The sequence below is a fragment of the Accipiter gentilis genome, chromosome 7 (genome assembly GCF_929443795.1).
Source record: "Accipiter gentilis chromosome 7, bAccGen1.1, whole genome shotgun sequence".
NCBI classification, from domain to species: domain Eukaryota; kingdom Metazoa; phylum Chordata; class Aves; order Accipitriformes; family Accipitridae; genus Astur; species Astur gentilis.
Window position 1 is genome coordinate 8956159 of NC_064886.1, and position 22121 is coordinate 8978279.

Consider the following 22121-nt stretch of genomic DNA (forward strand, 5'->3'; position numbering starts at 1 on the left):
GGCTTTGGATTAGCATCCCTGGGTTCAGCCATCCCAAACTGGGACATCAGCAGCCACAGCCAGATTTGGACCTGTTTTCCTTTTCTCGGTGGTGTTTCCAAGTGCTCTTCCAAGCCTGTGGTAGAGGTGACCCTTTTTCTGCGGGACTCTGGGAGCTGAGGCTTTAGAGGAGTGAAAATGCAGGAGACATGCAGCCTCATGTGCTGAAATGACGGGGAGCCCTTGGTCCACCCTGGGACCCTGGCTCTGCCTGGAGCAAGCGAGGGGCCAGGGCTGATGCTGGCACCATCACTGTCCCCGTGGGTGCCCAGAGCCACACCCTGGGCTGTGCCCAGCTCCTCTTCATGCCGAGCAGGCGGCAGTCCTGCCGTGTGTCACAGCCTGGCGCGGAGGCCGCAGAGATGGCTGCGCTGGCTCGGAGCGTCCTAGTGACGGGGTCCAACCGGGGCATTGGGCTGGAGCTCGTGAGGCAGCTCGCCGCCAGCCCCCAGCCTCCCCAGCACATCTTTGCCACCTGCCGTGACCCCGAAGGTCCGAGAGGGAAGGTCAGTGCGGGTGCAGGGCACAGGGATGATCCTGAGCCAGGTGGGTGAAAGAAATTGGTGGTCCCCACAGCCCTGCCAGCTCGCTGCCGGATCTCGCCGTGGCTGGGTGGTCCGGCAGTGGGGCAGGAGTGCTCTGGTGCGGTCTCATAACCTCCCCAGCCCCGCAGCTATGGCAGTGCCCAACACAGCCAGGTGGGATGAGGCTGGAGGAGAAGACATGGTGCCCATGTCATCAGCCCTCACTCCTGGCCATGCTGATGGCTGGTCAACCCCTTCTCCATGCTGGGATCACCCAGGACGGGGGGCAGTGCCTGAGCCCAGCAGCACCCTTCTCTTGCCAGCTGCGGGGATGCTGCCCTGCCCCATCTATGGGGAATGGCCCCACACACTTTCCCCAACAAAAGCAAAGGCACCCTGGCCTGGCTGCTGCTGGGGTGACCTGGGAGTAGGGGTGGGAGACCTGGTCGTGCCACTGGTGACTTATAACCTCCTCCCTTGTTTCCAGGCCCTGCAAGAATTAGCTGCCCAGCACCCCAGCATCAAACTGGTCCAGCTAGGTATGGAGCAATCTCCCTCATTGCACCCAACATCGCTTCTAGCCCTCCGCTCGCTTCAGGGACGGGACCGGGAGCAGCTTTCTTGGGCAGCCTCCCTTTGCACTGGCAGCCAGGCAGCTCTAGTCCTGCCAGGTGGGGAGGGAGCGGTGCACATCTGGGCAGGCTTCCCCCTCCAAGCAGAGCTGCCCACTGGCTGGAAGCAGTCAAACTGGCTTCAGAGGCAGGCAGAGGTGGGTCTGGACACCTCAGCTGAGCAAGTTTCATGGGAAAGGCATGACCTCTGTTCCCAAAGATGCTAAATACACTGCCTGGGTCTTGGGCTGGGACATGCAAGTTTGCAAAGCGAAGCAAAGCAGGGCAGAGCAAGCAAACTTACTGAATGGTTCCTAAGTAGGAGGGTTGGTTTGGAGTCTGCTTGGAGGTGGCCATGATTGGCATTTCCTTCACTGCAGGTAAAAAAGGGAGAAAAGAAATTGGCTAAAAGGATGCATATGGGAAATCTGGCCTCGTGGTGGTGTTGGTATCCCAGGCTGATGCTCAGACCCAGAGGCATGCTGCAGTTCGGGATGTCCGCAGCCTGGACTGGGGAGATGTCCTTTCATCCCTTCCCTGCTCCCATGGAGGTGGGCCAGATTTGGTGGCCTTTGTCAGCAGCGCTGGGGAGCAGCAGGAGAAGGCAGCAAATGGACCTGGACAGCATAGGGACTTGGGGAGAAAAGGGAGAGCAGCCAGGGCAGCGTTTGGTGTTGCCAAAGTTGGGGTATTTGCAGGCAGGAAGATTCCAGGGTGCTGAGCAGGGATGGGGGTTTGCTGGGTGGACAGCATTGGGGTGAAACATGGGGAGATAAGGAGCACCAGGCTGAGGAACGTGGTGTCCTGCAGATGTGTCTTGAGGGGGCAGACTGCACTCTCTGAGAGAGCAGGGGCTTCTCACAGCCACTTTTTTTTTAAAAAGAGTTGGTCAAAAAACCCATACAAACCCAAAAGAAGTGTTTTGGGGAAGCATTTGTACCAGAATTGCGATTGCTGTAATGAGTGAAGTTGGAAGCAGCTGGAGTTTCTAAATACTTCTGAGTATTTCATTAGAGCCAATAATAAGAAAACTGAATCAAGGCAATGCAAAGACTATATCAGTCTCTACCTACCTATTTGTTGTTTGAAAAGTTCAAGTAAATTTTTAGCATTTCTTAGCAAAGAAGGCATTCCTGAGGTCAGGCTTTACAAAAAAGAGGCAGCAAATCGCTCTCTTACTATTAAATAGATTATTAAAGTAGACCACCTTCTCTGTGATAAACAATAGCATCTTAAAATTACCTGTGAGCCCCAGCTCCTAGTATGTGATAGAAGAGCGTGCTTACTTTGCTCACCAAAGCATGGCCAACATAAAAGGGACATCTCAAAGGACTGACCACTAAATAAACAGCCTTTACTAAAATAAATACACCCCAAAACCCAGATTATCAATAAAGTCCCAAAATATGCTAAAAAGGTGGGAAAAATCCAACAGCAGTGAAGTTTTTTTTTTAAAAAAGCGAAGCTGCTTCAGACTGGCTTTCTCCATCTTTAGGAAAGGTTGGCTTCAAACCAGTAACAGGAATGCACTTTTCAGCAAGGAAAGTTATGAATTAACTCCAAAATGCTTAAGACCTGTTGCTTCCTTTCCTTCTCTCCCTCTTTCTTTCTTTCTCATCCTTATCCTCTTACTTCTTCCAAGGAGACAAGAGTATGTTCCTTCAGCAAATTTGGCTGGCCTAGCATTAGAAACGTGCTGGTTCCACATGCCTGGCCCCTTGGAACAATGACTCAGCTAGTCCAAACAGAGCAGTTAATCATTCACCAAAGCAACTGAAAGATCCCTTACATGTGGTGGAGTGATGGAGCCTTGAACTCCGATCATTATCCAAAGAGAAGTTACTAAAAAGCACCCTGTGATATGTCCTGCAGCTGGCCATGCATGTCCTCTTAAATCCCAAGGCTCCATCCCCTCATGTATGGCAGCTCCACAGCAGATTATCTCATCAAATTCCTCCAAAATGTTTTCATGATACCTCTGCAAAGGTCTATGCTGCACAAGGCAAGGTGGTAACAAGTGCCAGGCCACTCAAATACTTGTTTACCACCATAAAGACACCAGGCGAGTTAAAAACATCAGGAAAAAGGATTGTTCTTCTGCTCATCAGTGTACAAAATATTCCAAGAAAGGAGTCTTCAGCCTTGCAAACCTTTGCTAAGTCAGTCTTGTCTAAGCGTGAGAACAGAAACACAGCTCAGCGGCCAAAGTGTTGCAAAAAAGAATCTAGCTCTGCGATCCCCCCCACCCATCAGGCTCATCAGATTAGCACCTGCAAGAAATGTGCACAGAAATGTGCGCAGGGAGGAAAGGCACATTCCAACATGCTCATACACGTCAATATTCATGGTTCTTAAGAGCTCGGTGGTGTACTTGGGATATTGAAAGGCAATATATAAAGTTTAATGTTGGCCTAACCAGCCCATTTCAGATCCTGAAGGTGTTTAGATGACCCCTTTTAAATCAACAATGGCCACTTCAGTAGGGTGAGCACCCAGTAGGGGATGCACGTCCTAACAAGCAAACCCAAAAGTGGAACACAAACTTAAAAAATACCATTCCTATTGCTTTAGCAAAAAAAAATCCTGCAATTAAAGCATGGCAGATTTTCCAAAAGATACCAATATTTAAGTGAAGAAAAAGGCACTGGAAATACTTCCCTGTTAGCACAATTTCAATTGTTTCTGGTTGCTTGAGAGGGCTTGTCCCCCCCAATTTGGCCAGAGCAGCCATGCTGTAGAGATGGGGAAGTTCAGACTCAGAGCATGCAAACAAATACTGGAGGTTATATCCCAAATATTTTATTAGTTGTACTCACCTTAGCTCATCTGTCAGCTCCAAATCCTCATTGGTAACAATGTGAAGCAAAAAAAAATCTGAAAGAAAAAGAAAAGAAAAAAGAAAGGACTTTTGCATACAAATGGCTGCAAAGCTATGGGAAGTTGTGCTGTGGAAGGTGCATTTAAGCACAAATTGTTAAAAAAGGCAAAGATAGCTCTAAATGATCAGTCAGATCAACCAGAAAAGATCTTTGTGTAATTCAACAATAAAATGAATGGGTCCCCCCTATGTTAACAGCCCCCATAGCTGCTGTGCAATACAGAAGGATTTGAGGAGTGTAGTCAGGTTGTTTCCCTCAAGATGGTGTCTATCCTTAAAATGTGCCCATCTAGCTGCATTGTCTCCTGGTGGAAATAAAACTGGGAGCCTCAGTGTGCAAGCACCGAGCATCCCTTGTGCAATCATAAATTCCCTGAATACAAAAAGCAAATACAGCTAAGTTCATGTTACCAGTAGCCTCCATGTGACCAAAAAGGAGCTGAATCAATGTTTAATTCAGCTAAGGCTGTGAAGCCAAGAGGTGAGGACAAACTGCTGCTCATGTCAATGTGCTTAACACCCTGACCTGCTAAACCTGGTCCTTTCTGGATAATGATGGTTTAAAGAGAGCCATTCCAGCCACAGCACACTTTCCAGTGGATGCTGTGTGACCTGCTGGAGCTCTCCTCCGCTTTGCTTTTTGCCCCGGCAGACGCAGTGAACTTGCCCAGCATCCGAGGTGCTGTGCGGGCTGTGGGGTCTCATCTGAAGGACCAGGGCTTGAACCTGCTCATCAACAACGCGGGTGTCAGCTCGCACGCCACACTGCGCTCTCTGGATTCGCGGGAGATGCTCTCTGCGTTCGCCACCAACGTGGTCGGGCCAGTTCAGGTTACCAAGGTACATGTGGACCTTTTGGGTTTCTCCTGCCTGGGGAGATGTTCCCTATGGCAAAGGCAACCTCAGCTGGGTGGATTCTCACTCTCTCAAACGAGGCAGACTGATGGGGGCAAGACCAGGACCACGGGGCTCCTCTGCCCACCTAGAGGAGCAGGGAGGCAGCTCAACTCAGCCCCAGCATCTCCCATGCCTCTCTCCTCCCCAGCTGGAGCTCCTGCCCACCCTGGGCTGGCTGTGCCAGCTTGCTCCTTTCCTGGGGAAGGGAAAGGCAGGAGCCTGGCCCCTCCCTGGGGAGTCCTCCCCATCCTCTGCCCTTCTGCGGGGGATGTCTGTCCAGCTGCTCATCCGCAGTCTGACAGAGACCTCCAGGGCTGTCCTCAGGCTCGGGGCTTGTCACGTATTAACAGAGCGTTGGTGTCTTTGCTTCAGGAATTTCTGCCACTCCTGGAGAAGGCAGCGAAGGGCGTGGGGAAGGAGGGGCTGAGCTGCAGCAGGGCCGCGGTCATCAACATCTCCACCAAACTGGGCTCCATCGGGCTGTGTCTGAAGGTGCCAGAGGCCCCCATGTACCCGTACCGTGCCAGCAAGGTGAGGTGCCAGGTGAGGTGCTGGGGATGCTCTGCTGTGCACCATGCCTGTGGAGAGGGGAGCCCATGGGGGCACCCACCTCCCCCAGGCCACCCACCCCCTGCCTGGTTCTCCCAAGCGTAAGCATGGAGAGCGAGACCAGTAGCACCTGGGACTGAGCCTTTCAGGCGGGTTGTGCCGATGCTTTACCCCAGGGCCAAGTCCCATTTCCCACCTCCACAGCCATTTTCTGGCTGACAAATGTCCCCCCCTCCTGCAAACCCATGCCCCGAATTGTGCTGGCATGGTGGTGCCTCTTCCAGGCTGCCCAGAACATGGTGACGAGGTGCATGGCTGCAGAGCTCCAAGACAAGGGGATCTTGTGCGTGGCCATCCATCCTGGCTGGGTGAAGACTGACATGGGGACAGAGAAGGTACTGGGCTGTGCAGGGGAGGGTCAGCAGGACCCCCACTGTTCGTTCCCCCAACTCTCGGGGAGGGCAGGGGCACTTGGGGCAGGGGATGTTGTGTGATGCTGTGGGCTGCCAGTACCATCCTCTGGGGCAGAGCAGGCAGGGAGCAGGCAGCAAGCTGCAACATGCCAAGTGCACGGGATAGCCAGCCCTGCCCCCCCCACCCCCCCAGAACGGAGAACAGGGGGGTGGCAGTAAGGAAAAATACTCCCATGAGCGCCATGAGTGCTGCTCCCCAGGCCATGCAGCCTACGGTCTGCCCAAGCCCGGCTGATTTCCATGCCAGGTAAGCCCACAGCAGTGACGCTGTGCCTTGTCCTCTTCTGCAGGCACCCCTGATGGTGGAGCACAGTGTGCAGGGCATCCTGACGGTGCTGGCCAACCTCTCACAGGACACCTCTGGAGCCTTCCTTGACTGGGAAGGGAACACCCTGCCTTGGTGATGGATGGACGGTGCCTCTTGCCCATGCCACAGCTTCCCGCTCCCTGGCTCACCCCTCTGCATGGTCACCCCGCTCACTCGTCCTTAGCTCACCCTGCGCTGCCAGGAGGAGAGGAAGGGCTTTGGAAGCAGCTTCTCTCCCCTTCCCTGGTCCCCACGCAGCCCTGCAGTCCCCCTGTACCCCCCACCTCTGTAAATGCTGAGAGCTGATGCCTTTCTGCTCTGTCTCTGCACCCCCAGCCTCAAACCCCCTGGCCGAGCCCGGCACATGCTCCCTGCACGCTGCCCAAGCACCATGCGTCTGTCTGTCCTGCCTGTGACCGAGCATCTCCTGAATGAGGGGAGAGGGCAGCTGATCCCTGCGACCCCCAGCCCCTTGAGCCTCTCCAGGCCAGAGCAGCACCTACATGGCCCCAGGGCTGCCCTGACCCCCCAGGGGCAACCACCCTCCTGGGAGAGGGGCTTTGCCCTGGCTCTGGTGCCTCCCGGAGGGGATGTCTCCAGAGGGTGGTCACGATGCCATGGGACCCCGGGCCTGGCACTTGTGGGGATGCCAGCGACAGCCGTGGGTTGGGTGGGGGGCCGCAGGCACCGCACACCCTGGAATAAGGAGCGGGGCCGCCCCCGCAAGCTGGCAGCACACAGCAGAGCCGGTGGCTTTCGGGCAGGGGTTTATTGAGGACGTGGGGCAGGTGGGAGAAGCAGCACAGGGCCCCACTGCCAGGAGGCCAGGCCGGCATCTCACCAGGGCACGACCTTCCCTTGCCAGTCCAGGAAGGTGCCGGTGTCCTTCTCGGCGAGGGAGGAGAGCACGTTCAGCATCCCTCGCACGCTGGCGTCCACTGTCACGGCGGGCTGTGGGGCAGAGGAGGGGAGGCAGCCTGTGCCCGAAGCCTGGCTAAGGGCTGCCCTGGAACAGCTGGGGCCAGGGGAAGGAGACGCTCGAGGGCACGGGGAAAGCCGCCAGCCCGAGGCAGAGGGGCCGAGCGGGGAGGCGAGGAGGTGGGGGCACCAGGCACCCGGGGCCAGGGCAGGAGGAGGTGCCCAGGCAGGGATGGGGCAGGCAGGGAGGTCATGGTCAGGGGCTCAGGGCAGCAGCTCCCTCCTCTGGAAAATCAGCAGAGGGGCTCTGCTGGACCCACCGTGGTGAAACTCCTACCGTCTGTCCGATGGAGCCCCCCATGTCGGTTTGCACCCAGCCAGGGTGGAGAGCAGCGCAGAGGATGCCATGCTCCCGGTACCCCAGGGACTGGCACTTGGTCAGCATGTTCAGAGCAGCCTGCGGGGAGACAGGGCAGGGATAGCCATGGGAGGGGATGGGCTGCAAGGGGACACAAGCAGACCCCGCAGCAGGAACAGGGCAGGGGAAGCAAATCCGTCCCCAGCACGGCGTGGTGGTACCTTGCTGCAGCGGTACGCGACAATTTGCATCAGATCCCAACCAGAGGGAGAAGCAATGGAGCCCCCATAGCTGGACATGTTGATGATGGCTGCCTTGCTGCAGCTCAGCGCTGAGCCCGGGCTCCCCTGGGCAGCCTTCTTCAGCAAGGGCAGGAACGCCTGCGAGGAGAAAGAGGAGACAGGGGCACACGCACAGGAGATGGCACAGGGGAGAGGACCGGCTCCTTCCACAACGGCTACGTTGGCATCAGCACTAGAGCATCCTCCCTCCTCTTCCCACTGCCCCAGCCCACCAGGTTCCAGCTCTTGAGCTCCAGCCTGCAGCTCCACAAGCTTCTTGTTGAGTGAGAGCCCATTGGGCGTCAGAGTGGAGGCAGGACCCTCTCCCACCAGCTCTTTGTGCCCACCTGGGACAGTCCAGCTCAGTTGAGGGTCTCACCTGGCCCAGCAGCAGGGGCCCAACTGTGTTGGTAGTGTAAATCTGTGTCATGTTCTCCAGCGTCTCGGCATCAAGTGAGTTCAGCCTGGTGATTCCAGCGTTGTTGATGAGGAGGTTCAGCCCCGAGCCCACCAGGTGCTCCCCAACTCTGGCTGCAGCTGCCTTGATGCTGGCAGGGTCAGTGACTTCTGCAGAGCCGACAAAGGGTAGGTCAGTGCCCGCACCCCTGTGGTGACTTGGAGGCCCTTATGTCCCCCCAGGGATGTGCCCTCGGGGCTGGCCACGGGCAGGAGGGATGGCAGTGCCCAGTGTCCCTGCAGGCACCAGCCCCTTGGCACAGGTCCCTCATGGTGAGGGGCTCTCCAGGTGTGCGCAGTGCCTGGGCACTCTCCAGGGGAACCGGGATGAGGGACTCCCCACCTCAGGGCACCTACCGAGTGGGATGATGACCAGGTTGGGGTGTTTGGATGCCAAATTCTGTAACTCCTGCAAGAGAGGGGACCATGTGGGCACAGCGAGGGAGGAGAGGCTGTGCAGAGGCTCAGCCTTTCCCAGGCAAACCCTGTGTCACTCTGTCTCTGTCCCTGCACCACTTCATGCCCAGCACCCTGCTCTGGCTGCCCTGCTCCTGATAGATGGGGCTCCATTCCTCCCACATGCACCACGTGCCACTGTCACCTCTGCACATCCCATGCACAGTTGGTCCCACAGCCGTCCCAGCACGGCTGCCCTGTGCTGTGGGTGCCTGTCTGTAGCTTGAGCCCTTTGCAAATCCCCTCCCTGCTCTGACCTGCTGCCCTGTCCCTTTGTCACCCAGTACAACTCACTGCATCCCAGCCCAGCCTCACCTGCGCTCGCTGTCCCTTGGGGTCCCGACAAGCTGCAAAGACCCATGCGGGTGGGCTTGGCATCCCCAGGAACTGCCGCACAAGCCCCAGGCCAATTCCCCGGTTGGCCCCAGTCACCAGAACAGAACAGACCCGAAGCCCTGCCATGCTGCTCCGTCCAGTGCTGCACTGCTCTTGCCCTGACTCTGCAGGTGCCTTTTGCTACTCGGTTGTTTCACATTTTCCCACGAGAGCTTGCATCAGCCTGTGGCTCTAGGAAATTCTTTGCCTGTGCCCCAGGCTCTTGGCTGTGGTCCATACCCACGACCCACCCTTCCCAGCAGCTGAGGAATGACGCAAAGGGAGCCGAGTGTCCTGCCCAGGCAGGGAATGCCCTGGGCTGGATGTCGGGAGAGCTGCTCTTTGTACCTTCCCTGCTCCACCAAACCTGAGCTGCTCAATTTTCAGGGCCAGTGCTACCCCTGTTCCTCCACTGAGATGCCCTCTCCCACCGCCACCCTCTCTCTTGGGACACCAGGCTCTGTCCCTCCTCTTGCCTGAGGTTAGGCAGGCAAGGGTGGACTTGCTGACCCAGTGCAGCACAGTTTTTTGGGCTTAATTTGTGCAAAGACAAAGCCAGGGTCAGGGATGGAGCAGCCAGGACAGGCAAGTGTCCCTTGGCCACCACAACAGGCTGAAAAACCTAGAAACCCTTCAGGACTGCTTGGAAACCCTCCAGAGCTGCCTGAAGCAACCCATTCCTCAGGGTCTGCTCTAACAACAGCTATAGTATTTAAGTTGTAAGTGTGATAGAAGGATAAAATTCAGTTTTGCCCCCCAGGTAAAACTGTGATGTGGCCAGGAATCGGGGCTGCGCCCCAGCGCACACACAGCACGCAACGGACATCCAGTCCCAGAGTGGTCCAGGTACTCCCCAGCTCATTCCTGCAGTGGCAAGGCACTGAACCAACCCATGGACTGAAGTCCCAGCTGCCTTCCAAGGAAAACATCTGATGGGTGGATACAGCTTTGGGACAGGCCTGAAAATCCCCCAGGAGCTCCTGCTGTGCCTAAAGTCAATGGAGAAGCACCACCTGCGTGTCTCCGTGTGCTGATGAACACCCTGCGGGGAGGATCTGGGCATGCCACAGCCTCCCCAGGTGGTTCCTGCTGCAGCGTCGCCCGAACTGTGCAGTTTGTAATAGCGGAAGATATATTTAAGATAGTTAGGAGGTGTTCTGTAGGTAAGATAATTAATAACAACAGATCAGGCAGGTGATGATGCAGGACCGGGTGGGTGGAAGCCTGGGGAGTCTCACCTGCTCCAGCTAGAGATGCTGCTACAAGGACCTTACTGGAAAGTAACCAACCGTCCTGTTCAAGAGATTTGATCCTCCATGCGTGTGCTACCATATGCAAAGATCCCAATAAATTAGCTTTTTTCTTTAAAAACAAACCCTGCTGTCTCTACTCTTCTGTGTAGCACTAATCCATCTTGTTGTGGCATTTCACCACACTCGCTCCAGCCCACTGATGTAGCCACAGCCTCTGGCCTGGGGATGAAGAGATGCTGACTGGATCGACCCATGACTTATGTGGCCTGATTTCAGCCCTGACCTGTGCAAGAGAAGGTGTTTGCCATCCCTTCAGCATGTGCCTGAACATTTCCCAGTTTGCTTGCCGGATTTGAGTAGGTAAGTGGCTTTAATGTCTCAAGAGGAGGCAAAGTGTGTGCAAGTCCCTTGTGGAAGGGTGCTTCTTCCCATGCACGACCACCCGGGGAGACCCTGGGGCTGCTTAGAGCTATTGGAGACAAACCCAAAGGAAACAATGTGAAAACAAGGTAGCGTTTTGGTGATAGTTTGGCATCATGCATGAACCACTGAAGAGGAAGCCGTAACAGAAAGTTGGCCAAAAAAAAAAAAAAGCATGGTTGTGCCCAGGAAAAGCCTGGAGGAGAGCAGAGAGCCTGCTGCAGGCTGGGGCTGGGGTTAGGGATGCGGATGGGGATAGGGCTGGGGATGCAGATGGGAAGGGAGCTGGAGATGGGGCTGGGGACGCAGATGGATTTGGGGCTGGGGATGTGGATGGGGTTGGGGATGGGGATGAGGTTGGGGGTGGGGATGCAGATGGATGGGGATGGAGTTGCGGACAGGGATGGGGTTGGGGCTGGGGATCAATTGGGGATGTGGATGCAGATGGAGGGGGATGAGGTTGGGGACGGGGATGCAGATGGGGATGTGGATGAGGCTGGGGACAGGGATGTAGACGGATGGGGCTGGGGTTGCAGACGGGCATGGGGACGGGAATGCGGATGGGGCCGGGGATGCAGATGGGGCCGGGGCTCGGGATGCGGACGGGGCAGGGCCAGGCAGGCTCCGCCGGCCGGTCCGCCCCGGATCCCGGCAGCCCGGCCGCGTTTCCTCTTCCTGGGTCGCGGCCCCGCCTCGCCGCGCTGCGCGGGACCATGGCGGCGGCGGCGGCGGCCGCTTGTCCCGGCGGGGCGGGCGCGGGGGAGGAGCGGGGCCGGCGGGAGCAGCCGGGGGCGGCGGAGGGGCCGCGGCAGGTGCTGGGACCCGGGTGAGGCGGGGCCGGGGGGCGGTTCGGTAACGGCAGCCCTGCCTGTCCCCAACCCCTGCCTGTGCCAAACCCCTGCCTGTCCCCAGCCCCTGCCTGTCCCCAACCCCTGCCTGTCCCCAGCCCCTGCCTGTCCCAGCCCGTGCCTGTCCCCAACCCCTGCCTGTCTCCAGCCCCTGCCTGTGCCAAACCCCTGCCTGTCCCCAGCCCCTGCCTGTCCCCAACCCCTGCCTGTGCCAAACCTCTGCCTGTCCCCAGCGCCTGCCTGTCCCCAACCCCTGCCTGTCCCCAGCCCCTGCCTGTCCCAGCCCCTGCCTGTCCCCAACCCCTGCCTGTCCCCAGCCCCTGCCTGTCCCCAGCGCCTGCCTGTCCCCAGCACTTGCCTGTCCCCGGCACTTGCCTGTCCCCAGTCCCTGCCTGTCCCAACCCTGCCTGTCCCAACCCTGCCTGTCCCCAAACCCCTGCCTGGCCCAGCCCCTCTGTACAGCCCTTATCCATGAAAGAGAGATCCCTTCCCCCTTTTACACTTAAGAGAGCAATGGTTAAGTCCTGGGCACAGGAAAATCATTATTGGGGGGCAATAAACAATAAAGGAAGAGGGGGAAAAAATATCCTGAACTGGATAGGAGATATACAGAAGGCTTGCCCCAGCCTGCACGCAGCTCCGGAGCTTGCTTGCTGATGTCCCCTCCCACCTGGCATGAGTGGGATGCTGCAGGACCTGCGTGTCCCAGCAGCACATCTTCCTTGGCACCACTGCCTTAAGATGGGTGTCCTTGCGGAGAAGTGGGTGGATTTGGGCTGGATTTGAGCCATCTCCTGCGGTTGTGGTTGTATTTGGGGTGCAAAACCATTCCCAGGATGATGGAGCTTTTCTGCGTTCCGCTCTTAGAATTTGGTGCTTTGTCTCTTCTCCCATAGGTTTGTGTTTGAGAATAGGAATATGTCTTCTAAAGTCTACATCCTGCAGCCTTGGATTGTCAACCTCTTGGTGAATTACGAGCAGCTGGATGCCAGTGAGAATCTCCTGGCCGGGCAGGTCCTGCGGGTAGGTACCAAGAGGGACTGTCCTAGAGTCCTCCAACAGTGTTTGAAATCCAAATTCCTGCAAGTGTTTAGGAGTCCCCAGTTCGGTGGCTGTTGATGGGCAACCCTTCCTCCTCAAAGTCCCTTTTTTCCTTTGAGGTGGAGGAGCTTTGCCCATTTCTGGCAGCTTTGGCTGACTTTTGCATCTCTGGTAGGTGTGCCCTGCTCTCATCCAAAGAGTTCGCAGTCTCCAAGATCATCTTCTCTCCTAGCCTCGCACTTGCAGACTGCCTTGCCTTCCTCCTCCTCTTCTTTGCATCCTGTCCTTCCTTGTACCGCACCGGTTGATGGGTGGTCCTCACAGTGGGTAGCATGAGGCAGAAGCAGGACCTGCTGAGGTGTCTGAAGGCTTATCCTGTCTGGTAGTGAGCCTTGGTGGGACCACAGGCTCATTCTCCCCTGGATGCTGGCTCTTTTGGGAGAGCCTCTTGTGTGATGATTGAGGGCATGGGGCTCTGAGGCACAAAACTTGCTCCTGCGTCGTGCCTGGAGAGCTTTTTCTGCAGCATTGGTGGTGTCTTGGACATTGATCTAGCCTACGTGGCAGGAGAGAGCTGTAGTTGGGATTCTTGCCTGTTTGAGGCCTGATGGGCAGCAGGAAGGAAGCAGGAGGAAAACAACTGAGCAGAGTCGGTGCTGCTGATCATTAGCTGCGGACTTGGAGGGTTTGGATGAAGATGCAGTGAGACAACTGAGTGCACAAGCAGACGTGGGACCCTCACGGGCAGGGCATGCAGTTCCTGCCTTGTGATGGGTTGTGGTCATGTTCTGGATGCTGGAGAAACCCAGCTGCAGTGCTGTGGTTTGCTGTTCTCTCGCAGCCTTTGGGTGCTTGTAGCAGCTTCCCACCATGGACAGCATTGTTAGCCATCTCCTAATGTCTTTTGGGGAAGGAGTTGTTTGAGGCAGCTCAGATGCCTCCTCAGTAACAGAAGCAGGAAGGAGAAAAATGGGTGTTGTGATTTAAACAGAAGGAGAGATGAGATGGGGAGAAAAAAATGACAGCGAGAGAGAGAAGATCCTGTGGTCCTATTCCCCGTCCTGTCTGAAGATGTGGAGGTGGTGAAATCACTGGTTCCCTACTTGTTGGCCCAGTCCTCCCTCCTGAGCAGGAGATCTCTTGCGCCTGGGCTGATAAAGACCCAGCAGTGAATGAGTGGATCCCTGCTTGGGTTCGAGGGATTAATGGGGAGACTTGCCTCAGTGTGACCACTCTCCAACCTACACCCACCGGAGTCCTCCACAATGAATGAAGGTTGGGAGTGTATCTTGAGCAGCAGAGCCTTTCTCCAGCTTGCTCTGGGCTCCAGCTATGCCTGCCTTCCTCTCTATCTGTTTCAGAACTATAACTTCAAAACCTACCCTATTCTTTATCTTGATTCTTTACCCCGTTCCATGCGCAGCCCTGCCTGCTGCTGGTACCCGTGCTCTCGTGCAGCATGGGCTAAGCCACCCTGCCTCCACTGGGAATCCAGAGTTGCCCATAGTGAGTGAGCACATGGTGGGACTGGCCACTTGCATGCTGGGCTTCTCCCCCCAGGGCAAGGGGACACAGCCAGTGGGGACTGCTAGGTGGCTGAGCTGTGGTACCTACAGGAGCAGGATCCTGGTGGCATGGGCATCCTTAAATCCAGCAGCAAGCCTTGTTGGCTTGTACAGGGACTTTATGCAGTGGGATTGGCAGGCTCTTCTTGTCAGAAGGTCCCAGCTGATGATGACTGGTCTTTTTAGTGTGGTGGGCACCTATTAAAGGATGTGTGCATACCTCTCGTCAAATGGAGGTGGCGTTCATGCATGATAGGACATGCATTTTCATGTCCCATCTTCATGCATTGTGTCCCAACGTCACCAGTCAGGTGAATGGTGTACATGACATATGTGACCAAATCGTGTGTACCAGGAATGAATCCCAGGGCTGTAGGGATTGGGGCAAGCCAGGACAGATCCATAGCTCCCAGCCCACGGAGCAGGCAGGCATGAGACTTGGAGGAGCAGTTTATTCTGCTTATTGTGCTTCTCTGAGGGGTGTTTTGACCCAGCATGGACATGGCTTAACACAGGCTCAGGGTTGCTAGACCAGGAACTTCATGCAGAAGAAGGGAATGGCTGTAGTGATCCTGCTGGTTACTGCCGCTCTCTGTCTCCCTCTGCTTTGCAGAGGAGCACATGTCTCAAGCCTGCCCAGACCCCTTTTGCCTGGATTCCTGCTGCTGGTTTGAGTTAAAAAAATGCTTGGTTGTGGCTTCTCTCCCACTTTGCCTTTGACTGCTCTCTCGCATAATGTTGCACATCACTTATTCTGTCATAGTGTGGAGCCTGGTCAGTTCAGCCGGGAGGCACAGGCACGTACCGAACCCCTTGGTCTTGGGGTAAGCATTACCACCTGGCTTCACGGTGAATGGTAACCTTCACTCCTAAGAGTCCAGGCTCTCAGCCAGGCACGGTGTCCTGTCCATGTTCATGGGGAAGTCTGTAAGTGAGATGTCTTTTTTTCCCCTTTCCTGATCTCTTGATAGGTTTTGAGTGACTCAACTGCTCCAGGCCAACCTGGGGTCCTCGAAGATGCTGTCCTACAGGTCTCAGATGGGTCCTACTACATCCGTGTGGTCATTACGCCCGAAGCTCTGCAGGCAGAGGAAAAGTGGGTTCCACCGTGACTTGGCTGTGGCTGGGACAGCGGTTCTCCACAGCTGCTAGTGGGGCTCCTGCCTGGTCTTGTTTCAGGTTGTGTTAAGCTAAAACAATCACAGGGTGGGAAGTCTGCGTGAAAGAGCTGCTAAGAGAAGAAAGCTGGAATGCTGGGGCTTGGTGCTCTGCTTTCAGCTAGCTGGGATGGGCAGGGGTTGGTGGCAGAAGCTGCAATGCCCTGTAGATGTGATTAGAAAGGACTAAAGAACCCAGGGGCTTTGTGAAAGGAGCCAGAGCATTAACCCTGGTAGCCTGGGCTGCACCTTCAGTGCTTTCCTCAGTTTCCCCATTTGGACATCCGTAGACTGGCGGGGTGCTGGTAGCAGAGCCAACAGTAAGCAACAGGAATAAGTTGCAGGAACCAGGAGCCCTTGGTCCCTGATGCTCATGCTGAGATGTGTTCCAACATGCCCTGGTGTGGTTGGTGTGGCTGTTGGGGGAGCCCTGGTATGTGTCTGGGCGGTCCAGCTCCATTCTTCATCTCTCCAAGACGTTCCTGCTCTGCTCTTTTTCTAGCACCCACATGCAGCTCAGGCTTTCCAGCCTCATTTGCAGAATTATCGTCTTGCAGAAGTACACGGTGTGTTTCCGGGAGGAGGCCAGACTGGTGAGTGCTCTGATGAGTGGAAGCAACTTGTTCCTTGTCCTTGCTGTGCTTCCTGCATGCTTACCTACTTTGAGTGGCCCCCAGGAGCTGGAGGCAGATGATGGGTGGTCTTTCTTCTTTCCTCTTCATCTGCAGCTCCTGGGAGGGTCTGTGGCAGTTGGCCTGGGCACTGGGGCAGGGGATGACTTGAGCCCACCCTGGGGATGTGGTGCATCTCCCCCAGGCTGTTACCTCCTGCGGTTGTGCAGCTACAGGAGATCTGCCTGGACCACTGGTGGCAGAACTGCCTGCTGTCCTCTTGCAGGGGTTCAGGAGTGTCCCCATGGCCTTGGGCTGGTCCAGCCTGGTGTGTGGCTCTTGAAGAGCCATCAGCTGATGGAGGAGGGTACAAACCCCCTGTTGAAGGGGGTTGTCCTTCATGAGGGGGCCCTTACTTTTGGTTGGAGAGTTGGTGGCAGAGCTGGGGTGTGCGTGTGGGTGCTCGCTGGCCCTGGGGCAGGTGGGAGCAGAGGTGGGACTGCAGAGGTGCCTTACGGGCTCTGTTTTCCCTGCAGGAGGATTGCGAGTTTTACCTCACGGCCCAGCGTTTCATCGTGCTGCCCATGGAGAGGCAGAGGTTGGAGTCATCTGACGGGTAAGGCCCATGGGGCAGGAAGGGGACTCTGCTCTGAGGGGGGGGCTTCCTCATCTTCCCAGAGCAACACTGACCCTGGGAGTCCTGATGTGACCTGGTTGTGGTGCGGCCTTTTTGCTCTTTGAAGGAGGAGTTGTCTCCATTGCAAGCTGTGAAGGAAGATGGGGATTCGGAGGGAATTGGTAACCGGCTTCTCTCTTGCTGCAGGAACCAGGAGCCCTCTGTGCTGCAGAAGATAAAAGAGCTCTGGCTGTAAGTATGGGGGTGGCCATTGCTGGGGAACATATCCAGACACCATGACGAGAGTGTGCAGGCTCTGACTGAGGTTAGAGCAGGCTGGCAAGGGCAGGCAGAGGTTGTGGTAGCTCCTGGTTAACCTGTGGGTCTCCCTGCCCCAGGATGTGACAGAGCCAAGTAGACCATGCCAAACGAGGTCTTGGTGATGCAGAGAGCTCTCCATCCCCATCCTCTTCCTCTGGGCTGGTGGAGCTGGGAGGAAACACCCATGGAGAAATTGTTCCTGCCAGCCGCGGGCAGCGTGGCTGGGTGGGTGAAGGCTTGTACAGCTCATTCTTCACTCCATACTGGGAGCCCCAACTCTGGAGATCCTCAGGGGCCTCCATCAGTCCATCTCCAGGAATGAGGCTTCCTGATGGGTATTCCTGGGATACTGAGCTGAGGTCCGTGGCCAGATCCAGCACACAGTGGGGAATCCGCTACTTCCAGAAGCTGCTTCTTCCAAGTCGGGGTGCTCAATCTGCAAGTGAGAGCTGCAAAGGGCTGCTGACCTGCGTGTGCCCCAGTCCTAACCTAGCTTTGTCTTCTCCTTGGTCATTGCAGGAGGAGTCTCGCTCTGAAGAACGCTCCCAGCTCAGGTAAAGGATTGTGCGGGGCACGCGGTGCTCTGGCTGCCTAGTGGGGCTCCTGTCTCTCCTCAGTTTGGTCCGTGTTAGGCAGAGGTAGCACAAACCTGACCAGATAGCACAAGGCAACGTTGCTAAGCCCAAAGCAGGACAAGATGGTGCTGACAGCTAAAGCAGCATGGGCTACTGCACACCTGGGCTCATGCTGCTGCTCCAGGACCTGTGTGGAGAAAGGAAAGACAGTTTCTAGAAGCAAAGAAAATGCAGAATTTTGTGTGTTTCCACAGGTTTCAGTGCACATTACAGTCATGCAGCAGAATAAAAGTATTTGCAAGTGAGGCTTGCCTGAATTAAGGTGTCTTCTCCACTGACTTCTGTGTATTCTTGCTCCAGAGCCATCCATCTCTCAGCTGATCGATGCCATAGGACAGAACCAGCTGGAGGTTTTGAAGGAAAATGCTGAGGAATGCTTGGATTTGCAGATGCCCAAGGACATGCCAGTGACAGTGAAGGATGAGGTTCCTGTCACCCAGTGGGAGGCAGAGCGTAAGAAAGAGGTCAGTCTGGCTGCTGTGGCCATCTGAGACAGGGCTGTGACAGTTTGTGGTGCTCTGAAGGGGTGGGAGAAGGAAGGGGAAGGGTGGTGGGCTGAGCTGGAGGTTTGCTGGGGAGAGAGATGGCATTCAGCTGCCAGTTATGGGTGGGCTTCTGCATCTCGAGTGGGACTACCCAGCAAAAACCACGTAACGTCTCATTTCAGCAGGGTGAGGACGTCTTCATGGTCCTGGCCAGCACCCTGGTGATCCCTCCTCAGCAGGAGGAGGCAGTTGCTTGTGATGCTTCCAAGGCAGGTCAGTGCAGTGGCCTTGTCTGCAGGGTAGACAGGTGGGCAGTTCAGTGCCCAAGCATGCAAAATAAGGGTCTCTCTGGGGTGGGGAGAAGAATTCCTTTGCTGCGGCTGTGCTGCATGCTGGGGTGCGACCAGCAATGCCCCTTTTGTTGCAGACACAAGCGAAGCAGCTCCTGGGAAGAGCGGTGATGGCAGGACAGTGCCAAGTGACCTGAGTGTCATATCCCAAGCAAGCTGTGAGTAGTGGGTTCTCCATATCCCACCCAGTCTCTTAGTAGTTTCCTTTGCAGTTGGCTCAGCCCATCTTCTCGTTGGATTGAGCGGAGGAGATACCAGCATAGCCAGGTCTTTGGGAGACCAGGACTCCCAGCCCTGCCTTGAGCAGGCAGGGAACTGTCCCATTCCTGCAGCCTTCTGAAGCTGAGCAGCTTTGGTTCACTCTGCTGGGAGCACAAGTGATTTTGTCCCTTTGATGCCATCACAGAGCCGAGTCTTGTACCTGAGAGTGGGCTCACGGGTGGCTGTGGTTCAGCGCCAGGATGGGCTTGTGTCACCTCACTGGGCTTGATGTCTCCAAGCTTTGCTGCAGAAGTACCTGCAGAAGCTCCACATAGAGGAGGAGCTGAAGGGAGCTGCTGTCCTGGACAGTGCAGGGTGTAGGGAAGGTCTTCCTCCTTCCCGCTCTCAGGGCACCATCTGCTTCTCCGTTGCCTGCTACAGGGGCTGGCTGAGGTCATGAAAGGAGTCTGGCTGGAGTACACCCTAGTTTTGGTTAGAGAGGGCTCTCAGAGCTCCTCTCAAGTGCTGCCTCCGTCCGAGACCCCATGCACAGTTCTTTGTAGCTGCTGCAGGGTTGGGAGCGGGCAGCCGCTTTCTTTGCCAAAATCAACACCCCGACTTGATCATTGCAGCTGATGAGCCAACAGCCTTGTCGGGGAGCTCGGAGAGATCCCTGGACAACCCCTGGAACGGACTCCCCCCAATATCTTTGACCCTGAACTCTTCAGATGGTAAGTCCCCATGCCCCAGTGCGTCCAGCCTGCCTTGCAGGCAGGAGACAACCCCTCTCCTCTTACTGGGTGACCATGTAGCTCTTCCTGGATGCTGGCTTGCTTTTTCCCCTGGCCAAAAAGTAGTGCTGTAGCATTCTCATTGCCCTGTGCCTGCATCATCCCAGCTCCGATGCTCTTCTGCCCAACCTGAAGTGCTGGGGCAGGTCTGACCACTAGCCACCTGCCTCCTGCCCAAGCTGACCATGTATTTTCTCTTACCAGAGAAGAGCTTTCAACATGACGTTTCACTGAAGACCCAGCAAGATGTGGCTGCTGACAGCAACACCCCTGACTTGCTGGAACCGTGTAGCCAGGACTCTCCCGAGGGCTGGCCGCGTGGAGAGCCAGTGCAAACCTCCTCTCCCTCCTTGTTCCACTCCTACGGCAATACCAGTCCAGTGGAGGCCGGCACCACCTGGGCAGCGTCAGCTGCGGAGGCAGCCTGCGATGCCCCCTGCGCCTCGCAAGGCCCACAGGTATCGGGGGGCTCTCAGGCCCCACTGCCATCTCTTTCTCCAGCTCTTCCTGTCTTGCCCAGCAGCCGCTCACAATCCCTGCCTGAAGGGATACCTCACAGGGAGCAGGCAGACTCCAGTGGCACAGCTTCCCCTCCAGATACAATGAAGCATGGTCCGGCTCATGCCAGGACCCAGGAAGGAGATGATGTGGGTGCCAAGAGGAAGCTGCTGGCAGGAGATGGCCAGGCACTGCCAGCCGTCTGTGAGCAGCAGCATACCCGAAGAGCCCCGTGGGGCAGGGGGAAAGACACAGGCAGGAGGCTGGAGCTCACGAGCACACTGGGTGCGAAGAAGAGCAGAAAGGAAGAGACGGGGCTGCGGCGTGGAAAGGAGTTCTCAGAGGAGGAGGAGGAAGAGCAAGTATCCCCAACGAGCGGCCCCAGCTCCAGGCCGGAGCAGCGCAGAGCTCTACAGCCGGTAAAGAGGAAGCAGCGGGTGGAGTCCTCTAGGGGGTGGTCCCCAGGGAGGCTCTCTGTGTCCCACCCCACTGCTGGTGTCCCTCCCCAAGGTCTTTCCTCACCTGACTGGTAGGGACGGGGAGTTGAAAGCAGGGATTGACGTAGATGGTGGCTCCAAGCCTCCTGAAGGAGGATCTGGGGCACTGGGTGAAGATGTGGTTGAGCCCGAGTTGGGTAGGAACCAACACTTGCTGGAGCATCTTCCAGCTGTCTAGGTAAAATAAGATTGGCAGAGCAGGAAACAATTGAGGGAGAGACTCTGGAGTTTTCCTAGGTGTATTGGCGTCTCGGGCTGCATGGTGGGGCTGTGCTCTGGGCTTTACAGCTGGGGCAGACCAGCCTCACCTTCCCCTTTGCTTCTGCAGTATGTGAAGGAGAAGCCGGCCCAGTACAGATACGAGGCACCAAGCCCTGAGCTTTGCGAGCGAATAAGATCTGTCAGGTGAGTGCAGCGATGGCCTTGTATGGCCAGCCCTTCTTTCCCCCATGGCTGGCTCCATGGGATGCAGGCATCACTGCTTGCCTCCCTGCAGTGGGTCCCCAAGCTCTGCCTTGCCTTACCCCTTGTCACCGGGCTGCCCTGGCACATGGCAATGTGTCCCCAGCCGGGTCCCTTCTCATCCTGGCTCCTCTGGTCTGGTTTCACAGGATCTCACAGGCGATGCTGAAGTGGGCGTGCTGGATACTCACCGACAGGGAGGTGGACTCCTGAGCCCAGCCCGTCCTTCATTTCTTCACCCGTTTGGCCAAAACAATTTAGGGCTGCCTGGGATGAGCAGTTGGGGGAGAGAGGGGGGGGACACCAGGACCCCTGTCCCCAAGGGGACCACTGAGTGGGTTGGCCTGACTGCAGAGACCCTGGCTCCAGAGATGCTGGGGACATGACCTGTTGAAGGCTAGCACCTTCAGCGCTGAGGGGAAAAAAGCATCCGTTCAGGGATGCCTGTGCATGAGCCGGCATCCCTCTCCCACCTCTCCCTCTCCATCCTTTCCAAATGCCCTGGCCCAGCGAGTGGGGACAAGAGGTGACTCAGTGCCACTGCCCTAGCAGGGGCGGCAGTGGTGGCAGAGGCCCCACAACCTGATCCCCACTCAGAAGGCAGCACAGGAGTTTGGACATTTTATTGATTGTTTTACGTAGGGTCCTGCACTGTTTGTTACAAAAAATATCCCGCAGGGTTATGCTGTAGAAATTAAAAATAAAAATTGTATATTTTTTAAATACACAGCTCTTGTATTAAAAAAAAAAAAAGGAAGGAAAAAAAAAAGCATCTTGCTGCTTTGTCGTAAACATCCATGTAAGGAATGCATTTGGTCCGGAGCGGTGATCAGCACAGGAGAAAGCCGCTTGGGTGTTGGGGTAATGCTGGTGCCATCGGGAGAGCTGCGGGGATGGCAAGGCAGGCACGGCTGGAGCTCGGCTGCAGAGCTGTTTGCTGAAATGTGATGGGTCGTGGTCCTGCTGATGGAAACCTGCATCTTGGGGGGGGCAGGAGGGATGGAGAGAGCGGTACCCTGCGGGGTGAGGAGCTGGAGAGGTGAAAGGGCCCTGGTAACGCTTGCTAAAAATGGCTGGCTGCCAGCACCGCCGCTGCCTGCCCAGCTGCTGCCTAAAATCACCAGCTCCCCCCTCTGCAGCCCGCGACGGCAGAGGCCATCCGGGGAAGGCGATGCCACTCGGTGGATCCCGAGGGCTCCGGCATGGTCCCTGGGCATCCCTGCCCTCCTGGGCGATGTCGGTGGCCCC

The 22121-nt window shown here is 56.4% G+C and overlaps 3 protein-coding genes across 3 annotated transcripts; 2 read left to right on the forward strand and 1 right to left on the reverse strand.

Annotated features, from left to right (window-relative positions):
• The first annotated feature begins 261 nt into the window (after nucleotides 1-261).
• Nucleotides 262-6375, forward strand: LOC126040832 (C-factor-like). Its single transcript, XM_049805785.1, has 6 exons — nucleotides 262-545; nucleotides 1051-1102; nucleotides 4705-4892; nucleotides 5322-5480; nucleotides 5783-5893; nucleotides 6262-6375. Exons 1-6 carry the CDS (start codon nucleotides 345-347, stop codon nucleotides 6373-6375), a joined length of 825 nt encoding a protein of 274 aa, XP_049661742.1. The 5' UTR covers nucleotides 262-344.
• A 740-nt stretch (nucleotides 6376-7115) lies between these two features.
• On the reverse strand, nucleotides 7116-9209 carry LOC126040831 (C-factor-like). The gene is made up of 6 exons (XM_049805784.1): nucleotides 9063-9209; nucleotides 8649-8700; nucleotides 8215-8402; nucleotides 7776-7934; nucleotides 7534-7653; nucleotides 7116-7229 (listed from the first exon to the last, which is right to left on the reverse strand). The coding sequence occupies exons 1-6, from the start codon at nucleotides 9207-9209 to the stop codon at nucleotides 7116-7118; spliced, it is 780 nt and encodes a 259-aa protein (XP_049661741.1).
• A 2343-nt stretch (nucleotides 9210-11552) lies between these two features.
• Nucleotides 11553-21555, forward strand: LOC126040830 (adrenocortical dysplasia protein-like). The gene is made up of 14 exons (XM_049805783.1): nucleotides 11553-11621; nucleotides 12540-12666; nucleotides 15221-15345; nucleotides 15909-15999; nucleotides 16554-16633; nucleotides 16841-16885; nucleotides 17474-17508; nucleotides 17890-18053; nucleotides 18257-18347; nucleotides 18502-18582; nucleotides 19258-19356; nucleotides 19621-20333; nucleotides 20740-20816; nucleotides 21023-21555. The coding sequence occupies exons 2-14, from the start codon at nucleotides 12562-12564 to the stop codon at nucleotides 21084-21086; spliced, it is 1770 nt and encodes a 589-aa protein (XP_049661740.1). The 5' UTR covers nucleotides 11553-11621; nucleotides 12540-12561; the 3' UTR covers nucleotides 21087-21555.
• The last annotated feature ends 566 nt before the right edge of the window (nucleotides 21556-22121 follow it).